The sequence below is a fragment of the Amborella trichopoda genome, chromosome 3, assembly GCF_054954075.1.
Source record: "Amborella trichopoda isolate Santa Cruz 75 chromosome 3, AtrichopodaSantaCruz75HAP2 v2.0, whole genome shotgun sequence".
In the NCBI taxonomy this organism is placed as follows: domain Eukaryota; kingdom Viridiplantae; phylum Streptophyta; class Magnoliopsida; order Amborellales; family Amborellaceae; genus Amborella; species Amborella trichopoda.
Window position 1 is genome coordinate 60,727,981 of NC_142338.1, and position 13,692 is coordinate 60,741,672.

The following is a 13,692-nucleotide window of genomic DNA, read 5'->3' on the forward strand; positions in this document are numbered from 1 at the left end:
AACGCGCACCGGCGGTGCATACACCGAGCCACTACCAACTCCCCGGGGCTCGGCCCCCTAAGCCCCACCAACTTTCTCCGTTTACAAAGGCTTTTTCAACTTGTTATTTTTTAATTTTAGCAGATATTTTTGTAATAGATTTTAATAATATTTTAAAGTTATAGCAGGTCCCAATCTTTTATGACAATGTTTAAGGAGTCCCAATATTTTTGGATTTAAAATAATATTGATCCAGATTGGAATTGCATGATGTAAATCAATAACCGAGGGCGAAGGGACCCTCAATATATGGAACTCACTTGTTCCTACTGGGAATTGGCTGGTTAAGTGACAAAACCGTTTGGTTAGGTTTGGGAATTGACCAATCGGGCCACACTTTTTTTTATTAGTTTCTTAATTTTTATTATATTCTTGATTTTTATTTGTTTTTCCAACCGGATTGCCGATCTACCGGTCGCCACCAGTTTTTGGGATTGGCGATCCAGGTCACCAAACTTTGTATTTAAACATTGGATTTTAGGAAGAGGGCATATGGGGATGAAGTTGATAAAGTGATTCTAGCATCCTAAAATTTGTTTTTGGAATGGATTTTCCCGATTTATATCATCTAGATCACTACAATTATGCTAATAGTAACTTTAAATTTTGTTCGTTTGTTTTAGCTTTTGGTTATTGGATGTGCAATTTTATTGAACTTGTTCATGAGTCTAGGTAGAAATTAATTTACAATAAATTTGGATGTCAATTCATAAATCCTTCTAAAACTTGGGCGAATGCATGAACGGATAACCTCTCCGATGCCGCATGTAAACAACCCCTTAGATTTGTCAAATGATATTACAACAAAAAAAAACAAATTTATATAAGGCCCAGGCTTAAAAAACCCTTTGAACTTCAAATTTCATATTCATAATTGAGGGACTGACATGGATTCTTAAACCATAAAAATTTCCAGCACCATAATACCTTTTGTGACATGGTCTTAAGTGAAGCTTTATGCTAATCGCACTCTAACAAAAAAAAACTCAATCATCCATATTCGTAAACGGGAAGCATACTCTTCTCCAGTATTTCAAAACCCAATGATTTGGATTACAAATTGCTAATTTGGATTGAGAATCGGCTGGGACCAAATCAATTTCAGGAAGGTGTTGGTCCCACCATAACCCCCCACCCCGACCACAAAAGAAAAAATAAAAATTGTCTTCTATTTTTTTGAACTTATCTAATATTTTTTTAGATATTTTTAAATCTCCACCCCATAAACTATTATTTTAATTCTTACATTTTTTTTTTTCATGTTTTAACCAAATCCCTGATTTGAATCGATTCAGATCACAATCCAACGATTTGAGATAGATAATCCAACCCACTCATATGGGTTTTCAAACACGGCTCCAAAGCATTCTCATATGTCTGTCTCAAAATGAAGCTCCTTAAGGGGTCGTTTGGATACGTGGAAAATATATTGTTCATGAAATATATTACCAGCATAATACATTACCTGTAAATAGATTGTTATTGTTTGGATAGTATTTAGATGCAACTTGAGAAATACATTATTATTGTTTGGCTTTGTATGGAAGAAGTATAGGAAATGCATTACCAACATTTTACGAACATGTTCTTATAAACTATCATTTCTTTTGTTTTTGTCACAAAATTCCACTAAAATGTAGAATTATCAAAATCATCATCACACCATTCCAAAAAGATTTATAATAATAACATTATCACCATTCAAAAAAGATTTTATAATAATAACTTGTACTATTTTACAGTGATCATGACCCCATTTCCTACTTGTTTTACATACCTTTGGCATTTACATAGAATCACATGTCTTCTAACATGATAAGTCATTGGAATAACATGATTTTATTATGATAATCCTTATTTTTATTTATTTTTTATAGAAGTCTTTCAAATATCTCTCTATATAATTTCAAATAAATAATAAATTTATGATACTAAATTCAAAATCTCTATGGTACGAGTTAACAAATGGGAAAAAGTTTGATTAGTAAACTAGAACGTTCGGTAATTGTAGTATAAAATTTTAAGGTATTGGATGAGACTAAAGATGTATGTTATTTCAATTGAGATTTTAGTAATTTTTGATGAGAATTATGTTGTGTAAATTATTCTATTATGTTTGTGTTGTATAATTTATCATTGATTACTGATTTTTATTTTTATTTTTTTTGTTTTTATATCAAAGCTGATGCTTTCACATGAGGGTACGAATTTAAAAAGGGAAATATCACCTATACTAGATATTATGAAGAGAGATGGATTACAAGAGAATATATTTTCTAATCAGTAATATGGTAAGTAAAAACGCACGCATAATATTTTCCAAAATTATCCGTCACTCTCGTAATAGATTTTTATCAATCACCGCGAGTAATGCATTTCTTGATTTTTTGAGAAATATTGCGTAATATTTTTCCATTTCCTCATTATTAAATTTACCCAATAATGTCATAATTCCTTGTAATCTATTATTACGTAATAGATTTTCAAGTACCCAAATGGCCCCTAAAGGAACCTTTATGCAGTTATATGCAAACGATTACTCAAAATGGTTCGTGGATGGACTATAGTACACATTGTGTATGCATAACGTGTGTTTTTCATTTTTTTCAAAGAAAAGGTATGATTCGCCATACCTTCCATTATTTGAAAGCATGGAAGACATGATAATTTCACTAGAAAAACCTGGTATTTACCCCTTTGGGAACCATTATGCTGAATGGTCAAACCATGCTTGTTATTCCCTCGAAACAAACGGTGTTTTGAGACGTATATATTTATAATTTTTAAACGTAATTGTATTTCAAATTTAAATAGAGAAACTGATTAATCTGTAAATATGATTGTATTTCAAATTTAATTAGAAGATATAAATAATATTTCAATTTAATTACATTTTAATTTTGAATATAAGTTGGACTTTATCAAATTATAATAGTTAAAGTTCCTACTTATCTTAATGGTAAAATAACATTAATTACCCAAAAAAAAGAAGGTGAAATAACATTTCTCTTCCTCTCACGCTCAAGATTGCCTTGAGAGAGTAACACTACCCTCTCTCTCTCTCTCTCTCTTTATCTCACTTGTTTTATTTTGAGTTTTTATTGAAAGAGAAGAAGAGGAGGAATTTTAAAATAGATTTATCTTATTTTAGAGAAAAAAGGAGATAACCAATCCAAAAAGACATCAACTCTAAAGCTCAATCGCATTTTGTTCTCTGAGGGTTTTGTACCTGATCCTAATAGGTAACTCCCACTATTAATATATTTTCAATATTATTTTTTATTTTTCAGTAAATTAAGTTGTGCTAAAAAGTGTAATGGAAATCAGTTTAAAGTTATTGGATCATTTCTATTTAGTTTGGCAATGAAAATAAAGATCTAGGTTGTATGAAGAGCATTATTTCCCCACACCATATTATGTCCATGTAAGTAGAATTTTGGATTTTGAAATAAAATTTTTTTATTTTTATTTATATTTAATACAATGAGTTTCATGATTTCTATGAGTCCTAGAAATGAGTCAGCTTTTAAAAATCTTTATTTGAAATAGATTTTTGGACTTAATTTTTAAAGGCGTGTAATCTATAACTTGTTGATTTTGAATATGAAAAAATAAATAAAATTTAAAAATTAAAAATAATAATTCTATTAATAAAACATCCACCGGTTTCAATTGTTTTTAGATGGAAAACGTATATAGTAATTTAGTTAGGTTAGGACGATCGTGATAATTATAAATAGTTAGGGGCACTGCACGCCCTGTAAGAATATTCATTATTATTTTAGTTTTTCAATACAGTGCACGACTAAAAATAAATAGAAAAAATAATAATAAATTGATTGCGGCAGATGTACTTCACCCTTTCACGTTCTCTCGTGCCTATAAATGTTCTTGCATCTTTAGCCCAATCCTGTCGATAAATCCATCTTCTCTCTCTACATAACCTCCCTCCATTTCACTTGAACCAGTCACGCTCCCGTCTTTTCCTCAAGGTAAGCGCTTCTCCGCATTGTTCTCCTTCTGCTGCGTTATTCGTAGCTCGCATTCCAAAACCCTAAAGGAGGCTGTTTTTCTTCATCGCATTTGCATTTTTTCTCCATCGCATTTGCATTTGCATTTTTTCTCTCTTTCCGTAGATCCGCAGACCACATTCTCCAGGGCGTTCATCGCGTTTTCTCTCCAGATTTTGTCTTGGTACGTTTTTCAAAGGATTTAATGGTAAAAAGTGGAATTTCGATCTCTAGTTGTAAAATTCGTCGGGTATGCGTCGAACTGTTTTCTCTCTGTAACTTAATTTTTTTTTCGGGGGAATGGTAATCTTAGTATCTATGAATTAATTGCGTTTTTGGGATAAGATTAAGACTGATCTTACCAGTACAACTTAGATCTCGGGCTTCACACTTGTCTAGTGTGTATTACAGCAGAGAACTCTGTTTTTTTTTGGAAACAACAATTCCTGCATAGAGATTTATTGTTTCATCTCAGTAGGATTATTCATATGAATACTATCTTTGTACACTGTGGATCTAGGGTTTTTTGCTTTTAATTTTCTTCAATTTTTGGCAAACGACTCATTCGTTTCATAAATGAAGACACTGTTGTGATTTAGTGTTTTTGGAGTACTAGTTTCTCAGATCTTGATGTAGATCCATAAATACATCAGATCTACTTTCTAGAACATCTATGAATACTAGATCTGGTGGCGTTTTACAGTAATTTAATAAATTTATGCGTTACAAGCGGTTGTTGTCATGCTTTCTCTATAAATCTGTGAAGCTCCTTCTTTTGTTAGGATCCTGAAGTAGTTCATTTAGTTTTTTGTTTTTATTTTCTCGACCTGTGAGTTATATTACTCACCAAATCAGAATATGTACTCAATTTTTTATCTTCTCTGTTCTAAGATATACAGCTGCTGGTTTCACATGACTTTTTACTTATCTAAGCTCTTACTCTAGCTTATTCTCTAAGCTCTTACTCTAGCTTCCTTTACTTTACGGATTGCATGTTTTGGAGTTTCACCTCAGATCTTGAATTTATAAAGGTTTCATATTATCTTTCAGATCTTTTATGCTCAGTTGCTGGTACGTTAATAAATGTTTGCCTGATAAGTAACACCCTGTACTTTCCCTCAGAATTATGCGTTACTCTGGTTTTGTACTTCTAGTCCAGAGATCTGGTTCCCTTCTCGGTAGATTCTTCTCTATGGCTATCCGTCTCTCCTGCAGATCTTGCTATTTTATTTTGGAGTGTCTGTATTTACTGTTTGACAGCACTCTGATGTTGAAATCTTAGCCCTTCACAAATTTGGTGTTTTTGTAATTTTTTTTGTAAATAACTTTTTTATGTGAAGTGATTTTACACCAATTGTTTTTATTTTATTTTTTGAATTTGAAGTTGTTCCATGATCTCTGCACGTGGGTTTAGCTTCCTGCCTTGTCCCAAACATTTAGAATAACTTCAGCGGTGTAAGGACCAGATGAAATCTTTTTTTTAATGTAATTATAATGATATATAACCAGTCAGTCCTTCCAAAAAAAAGAAAGAAAAAAGAAAAAACAAACAGAACAAAGTCGAAAGAAAACAAAGAGAATTATAAAAAACCAATAAAGAGACAAATGGAAACAAATTATACAAATTACAAGTACTCATGTTTTTTAGTGATATGTTAAGATTATGTCTCCCCACATTGAACATAGCTATTTCTCTGCCTCTTCATTTGTTATTTGTTATTGTCCTTGACAGCTCTCCATTGTAGCTTATTTTTCCAAATCTTGTCACCCCGTTCTAAATTTTATTTTTATTTTTTGCTTTTATAATATTTTTTTTTTCTTTTTTTTTTTTTGGGAAACCAGCAAAATGGCATCACACATTGTTGGATATCCTCGCATGGGACCAAAGAGAGAGCTCAAGTTCGCTTTGGAATCATTCTGGGATGGGAAGAGCGGTGCTCATGATCTGGAGAAGGTTGCGAAGGATTTGAAGGCGGCAATTTGGAAGCAGATGGCTGATGCGGGGATCAAGTACATCCCTAGCAACACATTCTCTTACTATGATCAGGTGCTTGATACCACTGCCATGCTTGGGGCTGTTCCCCCAAGGTATGGATGGAATGGTGGTGAGATTGGGTTCGACACCTACTTCTCCATGGCCAGAGGGAATGCCTCACTTCCTGCTATGGAAATGACCAAATGGTTTGACACCAACTAGTAAGTTGTCTTTCTTTAACTCAGCAACTCTTATAAGCACCTTGTACATTTGATGTGTTATATTTTATTTGATTTTATTTGAGATTTCTTAGTTATGGCCAACTGCTCCCTTTTTCTAAGTTTGAGAAATTATTGCTTATACATGCTTATTTTTTTGATACCACAGCCACTACATTGTGCCTGAATTGGGACCTGATGTCAAGTTCTCCTATGCTTCTCACAAGGCAGTCACTGAATACAAAGAGGCCAAGGCGGTATGTGTCCGTAATTCATTGGTGCTTTTTCCTCTTAACTGTAATTGCTATTGGCTTTTCCTTAGGGGTGGCAATGGACCTGACCCGGGTCGGGGTATGGGTCAAAAATTGGACCCGGTGGGTTGGGTCTGGGTCTGGGTCCAAATCTTGGACCTGAACAGTATTTGGGTCCGGGTCCAAATCTTGGACCTGAACACTATTCAGGTCCGGGTCTGGGTCCTACATTATATTTTTGGGTCCCAATTTATGAAATATGTTTAAATACACAGATATTTTAATTTTGGACCTGGTTTCTTTGCGGCCAAGCACGCATATGTAGAAATGCAGGCTTCTTAATAAATCTATTTTTGAGATGGATTTTAGGACTTAATTTTTAAGGACATGTAATCTCTAACATGGAGATCACGAATATGAAAAAATAAATAAAATTTAAAAACTAGAAATAACAATTCGAGTAAGAAAATATTTGGGCCGTTAGTTTCCATTGTTTTTAGATGGAACACCTACTTGCATCCATCTTTAAGATGGATGCTTTACATTTTCTGGACCGCATATGTAGAAATACGGTCCAGACCGAATATGAAAAAATAAATAAAATTTAAAAACTAGAAATAACAATTCGAGTAAGAAAATATTTGGGCCGTTAGTTTCCATTGTTTTTAGATGGAACACCTACTTGCATCCATCTTTAAGATGGATGCTTTACACTTTCTGGACCGCATATGTAGAAATACGGTCCAGCCCGCATGAAACAATTTTCCTTTAATTTTTGGGTCGGGTTTGATTGGGTGCAGGTCCCCGTCCAGTCGCACATTATATTTTCGGGTCTGGGTCTGGATCTGGGTCTGATGACTTCGGCTGCACCTGGACCCGGACCCGACCTGTTGCCACCCCTGCTTTTCCTCTAAGGGCCTATTGGGCTTGCACATAAGTTTGTAATTTATATTATCTTTTTCAAAGAGCTATTCTGTTACTTATGTTAAGGTGTTTATCTCCTTTCCTCTATGTGCAGCTTGGAGTTGAGACTGTTCCAGTCATTGTTGGCCCTGTTTCCTACTTGTTGCTGTCGAAGCCAGCAAAGGGTGTGGAGAAATCCTTCAACCTTCTCTCATTGCTTGGAAAGATCATTCCAGTCTACAAGTAAGCCATGAAAAAATTCCTTGAAGTTTTTAGTTCTTCGACTGTAAACATCTGGTTGGTCTGATCTATTTAACATACACCTATTTGAACATTTTGCAGAGAAGTTGTTACTGAACTAAAGGCAGCAGGTGCTACATGGGTTCAATTTGATGAGCCCACCCTTGTTCTTGATCAGGACTCCCACAAATTGCAGGCCTTCGCTGAAGCCTATACTGAGTTGGAATCTGCTTTATCTGGTCTAAATGTTGTCATCGAGACTTACTTTGCGGATGTCCCTGCTGAGACTTACAAGTACGTCCTATTTAGATTGCAATCCTCGATATTTTTTATTCGTGTGTTCTGTGATTTTTTGGCCCCTTTACTAGAATATTATTATTCATGGAAAAACTGTAAAATGGCAAGATGTGGAGATAATGATCCAAAAAGGTGGCAAAGAAATCACATCCTCCCTTAAAGAGGAAAATGAACCCAGGAATTTGGTGTTTGTTGAGGGAGTTTTGCAAAAATAAAAATGAGGGAATGTAAGACGTGGAGTTCGCTCTGTAATTCACTGTTTTCTTTTTCCTCTCTTGTTGATGATTTTTTGTAAAGTTTTAGAACAATCAGCAATTTAAAAAAAAAAAAATTTTTTTTTGGAACAATTGGCAGATTTCTCTCAATGTGTTATGTTCCACTCGCTGCTTGCTTTCACTAATTTTTACTGTTCCTCTATTTGACTGATACTTTTACTAGTTTTTATTGAAGACTTAAGAAATAAATACACTATTAGTTGACAATCACTTTGATGAAATAAATAATAAAATTCTTTTAACTATTATTTCCATTTTCTATTAATAGTCACTTTTACTCAAAAAAGAAAATAGACCTAAGAAATAAGTTAGTGATTAATGAGAGAATATATGAATATAAAGTGGACAGCTATTCATATCAGAGCATAGTGCAGAAACAGGTGTTTGGCTGATACTCTTTTGCTGGATAATGATTCTAATCCATGTTAAAGGTTTTTGGATGTGCATCTGTAATTTGCATTTGTGCTATGCATATTCAGTCTTAGTATATAAATATAAAAAAATTGTATATTAACAAAAATTGGTGCAAAATATAAAGACAAGTAGTATATAAATATGAAAAATTTGTATATTAACAAAAATTGGTGCAAAATATGAAGACAAGTAACATACGGGAATTTGTTACAGGACCCTTACCTCATTGAAGGGCATTTCTGGTTTTGGGTTTGACCTGGTCCGTGGAACGAAGACACTTGACTTGATCAAGTCGAGCTTCCCATCTGGGAAGTACCTCTTTGCTGGAGTTGTTGATGGAAGGAACATCTGGGCTAATGATCTTGCCACTTCTTTGACCACTCTCCATTCCCTTGAGAGCATTGTGGGCAAAGGTATATGATTCTCTGATTATTTCTTTATGTCCATTTTTGGTTTTTTTATGAGTCCTTTAGGGATTGGAAATTTTAACCTCATTCTGGATCCTTATTCAGATAAGCTTGTGGTCTCGACTTCCTGCTCTCTCCTTCACACCTCTGTTGATTTGGCGAATGAGACCAAGCTTGACAGTGAGATCAAGTCATGGTTTGCTTTTGCTGCACAGAAAGTTGTTGAAGTTAATGCTTTGGCTACGGCATTGTCAGGCCACAAGGAAGAGGTAACTTTTGCTGTTGTTTCTGTATGGATATGTTGTGTTGATTACATTAGTGTAGGAGTTATTCCCTTCTTATCTGGGCCATTCAACTGGGTTGATGTAAATGTGTGCAATTGTTATTTCAGGCATTCTTTGATGCCAATGCAGCTGCTCAGGACTCAAGGAAATCTTCCCCCAGGGTGAACAATGAGGCTGTCCAGAAGGCTGTAAGTATTGTTACTGAGCTCTGAATTATGTTCACATGGTCTGCGTATCTATGGGTACCTGAGAGGAAATGTGAAAATAGTTCTATGGTCTGCATATCTATGGGTACCTGAGAGAGAGAGAGAGAGAGAGAGAGAGAGAGAGCTTCGAGTTCCTAAATTTCTATTGCTTTTTGTTGTATAGGCTGCTGCCTTGAAGGGTTCCGAACACCGCCGTGCAACCCCAGTGAGTGCCAGGTTGGATGCACAGCAGAAGAAACTCAACCTCCCAATCCTCCCAACCACCACCATTGGCTCTTTCCCTCAGACCATGGATTTGAGAAGAGTACGCCGTGAATACAAGGCCAAAAAGTGGGTACCCTCGCATATGCTTTCACTAAAGTTGCTTTTGTAACCTTGCATATTCTCGCACTAAAATTGGTTTCTACAGACTGCAAGTGCTTAATGTATCATTCTGTTCCGAATGTTCGTTTCAGGATCTCTCAGGAAGACTATGTCAAGGCCATCAAGGAAGAAATTAGCAAGGTTGTCAAATTGCAGGAGGACCTTGACATCGATGTTCTTGTGCACGGAGAGCCAGAGGTAATAATATGCTTGCATGTATTCTTTGATCAAGTCTCCTTTCTATGAATGTGTAATATATGAACCATGAATGATTCATCTGTGATAGACTGGAATCAATCTGAGTATGTTTCGTAATGATGTGCAGAGGAATGATATGGTGGAGTACTTTGGGGAGCAGATGGAGGGTATTGCTTTCACTGTGAATGGGTGGGTCCAATCCTATGGGTCGAGGTGTGTGAAGCCCCCCATCATCTATGGTGATGTGAGCCGTCCCAAGGCAATGACCGTCTACTGGTCCTCCATGGCTCAGAGCATGACCGCTCGCCCAATGAAGGGTATGCTCACGGGCCCAGTCACCATTCTTAACTGGTCTTTTGTCAGAGTTGACCAGCCCAGGCAAGTTTCACCGTCCTCACTCATGAACTCTTTTAAATATATAGTTGTTGGTTTTGTGATAGAGAGAGTTTGTTTGGTGATCCCAAGATTAAGATTGGTCCCTGAATGAATTAATGATCAAGAGGCAATGCATGCGATTTGCTTTGTGCTTTATATGTTATGGTGTAGATGAATTTTTTCATTCTCTTAAATTGCTTTATGTTACATTGATGATTTTTCTTTCTCTTCAATTGTGGTGGCATATGCTAGTTGCTAACTCTGAACTTCTTAAACGTTTTTCAGATCAGAAACATGCTACCAGATTGCCCTGGCTATTAAGGATGAGGTCGAGGACCTGGAAAAAGGTGGAATTCAGGTCAGTTCCATACTGGAAGAGATGCATATAATACTTGATTAGTGATTGGATTGAACTTTTTAACTTCTCAGCGCTATCTTTCTTAAATTTTTGTCCAGAGTTTTGAAATGCTTTTGTTTTTGGGTCATGCAGGTAATTCAAATTGACGAGGCAGCTTTGAGAGAAGGCTTGCCGTTGCGCAAGTCGGAGCAGGCCCATTACTTGGACTGGGCTGTTCACTCTTTTAGAATCACCAACTGTGGAGTCAAGGATACCACTCAGGTTCTCTCTTATTCCAGAAACTCTTGTAATTGCTGTCTTCTTTTTAACTCTCGTTGCTTTTCTCTTACTCAACTTTTCTTTCTTGTGATGCATGTCCCGTTTACTCTTATTCCGGATGTTCTCTGCTTCATCATGGCTTCTTCTCTGACTACTACACTCAGTCTCCTCTCTCTCATGCTGCTGTTTCTTTTTGTCTTGTTCCATTTCATCTTGTTCCCTTCTGTCACTGCTTTCTCCCTTCTCTTCTTTGTACCCCCTCCCCCCCCCCCCTCTCCCACTCTCTCTCTCTCTCTCATTCTCTTTCTCTCTCTCTGTTAACTAACACTGCACAACTTTCTAAAATCTGACAGATCCACACCCACATGTGCTACTCCAACTTCAACGACATCATCCACTCCATCATTGACATGGATGCCGATGTTATCACAATCGAGAACTCCCGCTCTGACGAGAAGCTCCTCTCGGTGTTCCGTGAGGGGGTGAAATATGGTGCTGGCATCGGCCCCGGGGTTTATGACATCCACTCCCCCCGTATCCCCACCACCGATGAGATTGCTGACCGCGTCAACAAGATGCTTGCCGTCCTTGAGACCAACATCCTCTGGGTGAACCCTGATTGTGGCCTCAAAACCCGCAAATATTCTGAGGTCGTACCTGCCCTCACCAACATGGTTTCTGCTGCCAAGCTTCTCCGCACCCAGCTTGCCAGCACCAAGTAAGAGAGAGAGAAGCGGCTTGATTTAAAATATTGAGATTTGTTTCGTGGGAGAAAAAGAACGTACACTCTTGCCTATTTTCTTTTATTCTCTTTTTTTTTTCTTCCATTGTTGAAAAATTTGAATTTTGAATAATTTTCTGTTGATGAAAGTCCTTGAGTTGGCTGGTTGGTTTTGTTTTCAATATTATTTTTGTGGTTCGCTATGATGAGGGAAAGCTAGATAATGGGTTCTGGCTTTGTCAGCCTCTTACTGCTATTTTGGAAGGCTTCTGGGCCTCTTGTAGTTTCGAGGGCAAAGTGAAAAATATGAAATGCTACTATATTGAGATTGCCCTCTTCTAAATCGCTCTTGTTTCTCTCTCCATATGGCTTCGCTCTCGGTTTGCATCTCTCCCCTCGTCTTCTCACTCTTTCCATCTCTGTGTGTTGGAACCATATCGTATCTTTCCATCTCTCTGGTTCGCCCTCTATCGATTTTGTGTGCGGTTTATGTAAGGTGCCATTTCCAAGTACAATCAAATATGCTGATACCGATGGCTTGAAAAAATATTTTTAGTAATAATGTAATTTAAAGCTACAAAACTGATATTGATGAGAAGTATCTATAAGGAGGGACAGTACAAATTTTGAAAATGGAGGGACAGTGATATTGCGACAAAATGCCCCACTTTTGGGATTGGTTGTTTCCCAATCTGTTGTGAATTATATTGAAATTTCTTTTTTCCTATCAATTTTTTTTTTTTTTTTTTTTCTGTTGGGTAATACAAAAGGGTAAGTTAATGGGGATTTGGGCCTTTACCTTTTGGGTGAGAAGAAGGGTAAAAATAACTGAGGTCAGATATTTCATCATAGGGTTCATTCGTACTAGCCCGAACCCATTCTCAATAATTCTCATTTTAATTAATTGATTTATTTGAGTCCCATCCGGATTCACATCGTGGTCAGACCTTTGAAAAGAAATAAAGGTTGCGTTGCAAACTTTTCCCCATAAAAGTAAGGTGCACCTCAAAAAAGAGTATTGGAAAGTTGAAAATAGTTTTTAAAAGGAGAAAATGTATTAAATGTCGGTGGTCATTCCACAAAAGACAGAGCATTGAGAGGTTGAAAGTAGCATTTTAAAGGAGACAATGTATTAAATATCGGTGGTCATTTTACAAAAGAAAAAATGGCTTTAGATCAATGCTCATGGGGGTTTTGCCTCAAAATTATCTCATCTGACAAACAAATTAAAATTAAATAAGATAATTTTGACTGTTTAAATGGTGGGATTTAGCCAATTATTTTAGGAAAAAGTTCATATAAGGTTATGGCCTTAAAGAATCAAATTAAGGCACATATAAGAAATTCATTAGGAAAAGTTGTTCCAATGTCGGAAAACCTTCAAATACAATTATCTCGACATTGAAATATATGGATGCAAAAAAAAAAAAAAAAAGAACTTCAAGTAATGAAAATAATGTGTCTTGTAATGCATTAACATTTAATAATTAGAGATGAAAATAAAATTTCAGACCATCATAAAATATTTTGCTACTGAAACAACATTTTTCGAGACTATTTAAAGTGCGCCATGCTTGGATTGTTTAGGGCTTGAACGTTATACAAACCACACCCTTCATTTTATATATGTTCTGCACTTGTCGAATTCGGATACCAGTTTTTACATTCTTTATGATATGCATTTGTCGAATTTGGAGCAAAAACCTGGATCTCCAATGCTCCCAGAGGCGGATCCCAGTATATATTTTCTCTAGGTATATAAATATTTAGAAAATAACTGAAAGGGAAATTTTGATATGTTATTGTAATTCCAATATTTAGAAACTACCCGATTAGTATCGAGTTCAGAAGTCTCACTTTCTCGTGTTTTATTTATTTATTTATTTTTAAAAAGTGTAGG

The 13,692-nt window shown here is 35.9% G+C and overlaps 1 protein-coding gene across 4 annotated transcripts; it reads left to right on the forward strand.

Annotated features, from left to right (window-relative positions):
* Window positions 1-3,951: 3,951 nt before the first annotated feature.
* On the forward strand, window positions 3,952-12,135 carry ATMS1 (Cobalamin-independent synthase family protein). Of its 4 annotated transcripts, none has more exons than XM_088861957.1 (15): window positions 3,952-4,031; window positions 4,176-4,299; window positions 5,892-6,245; window positions 6,412-6,499; window positions 7,512-7,639; window positions 7,739-7,930; window positions 8,836-9,035; window positions 9,135-9,298; window positions 9,421-9,501; window positions 9,683-9,849; window positions 9,975-10,080; window positions 10,208-10,458; window positions 10,741-10,813; window positions 10,946-11,074; window positions 11,425-12,135. In XM_088861957.1, the coding sequence occupies exons 3-15, from the start codon at window positions 5,896-5,898 to the stop codon at window positions 11,791-11,793; spliced, it is 2,298 nt and encodes a 765-aa protein (XP_088718083.1). In that variant the 5' UTR covers window positions 3,952-4,031; window positions 4,176-4,299; window positions 5,892-5,895; the 3' UTR covers window positions 11,794-12,135. The 4 variants fall into 4 exon arrangements, with proteins under 4 accessions (XP_088718083.1, XP_088718082.1, XP_020526601.1 ...); XM_088861956.1 differs by having other exon boundaries at window positions 4,176-4,257; XM_020670942.2 differs by having other exon boundaries at window positions 4,176-4,233.
* The last annotated feature ends 1,557 nt before the right edge of the window (window positions 12,136-13,692 follow it).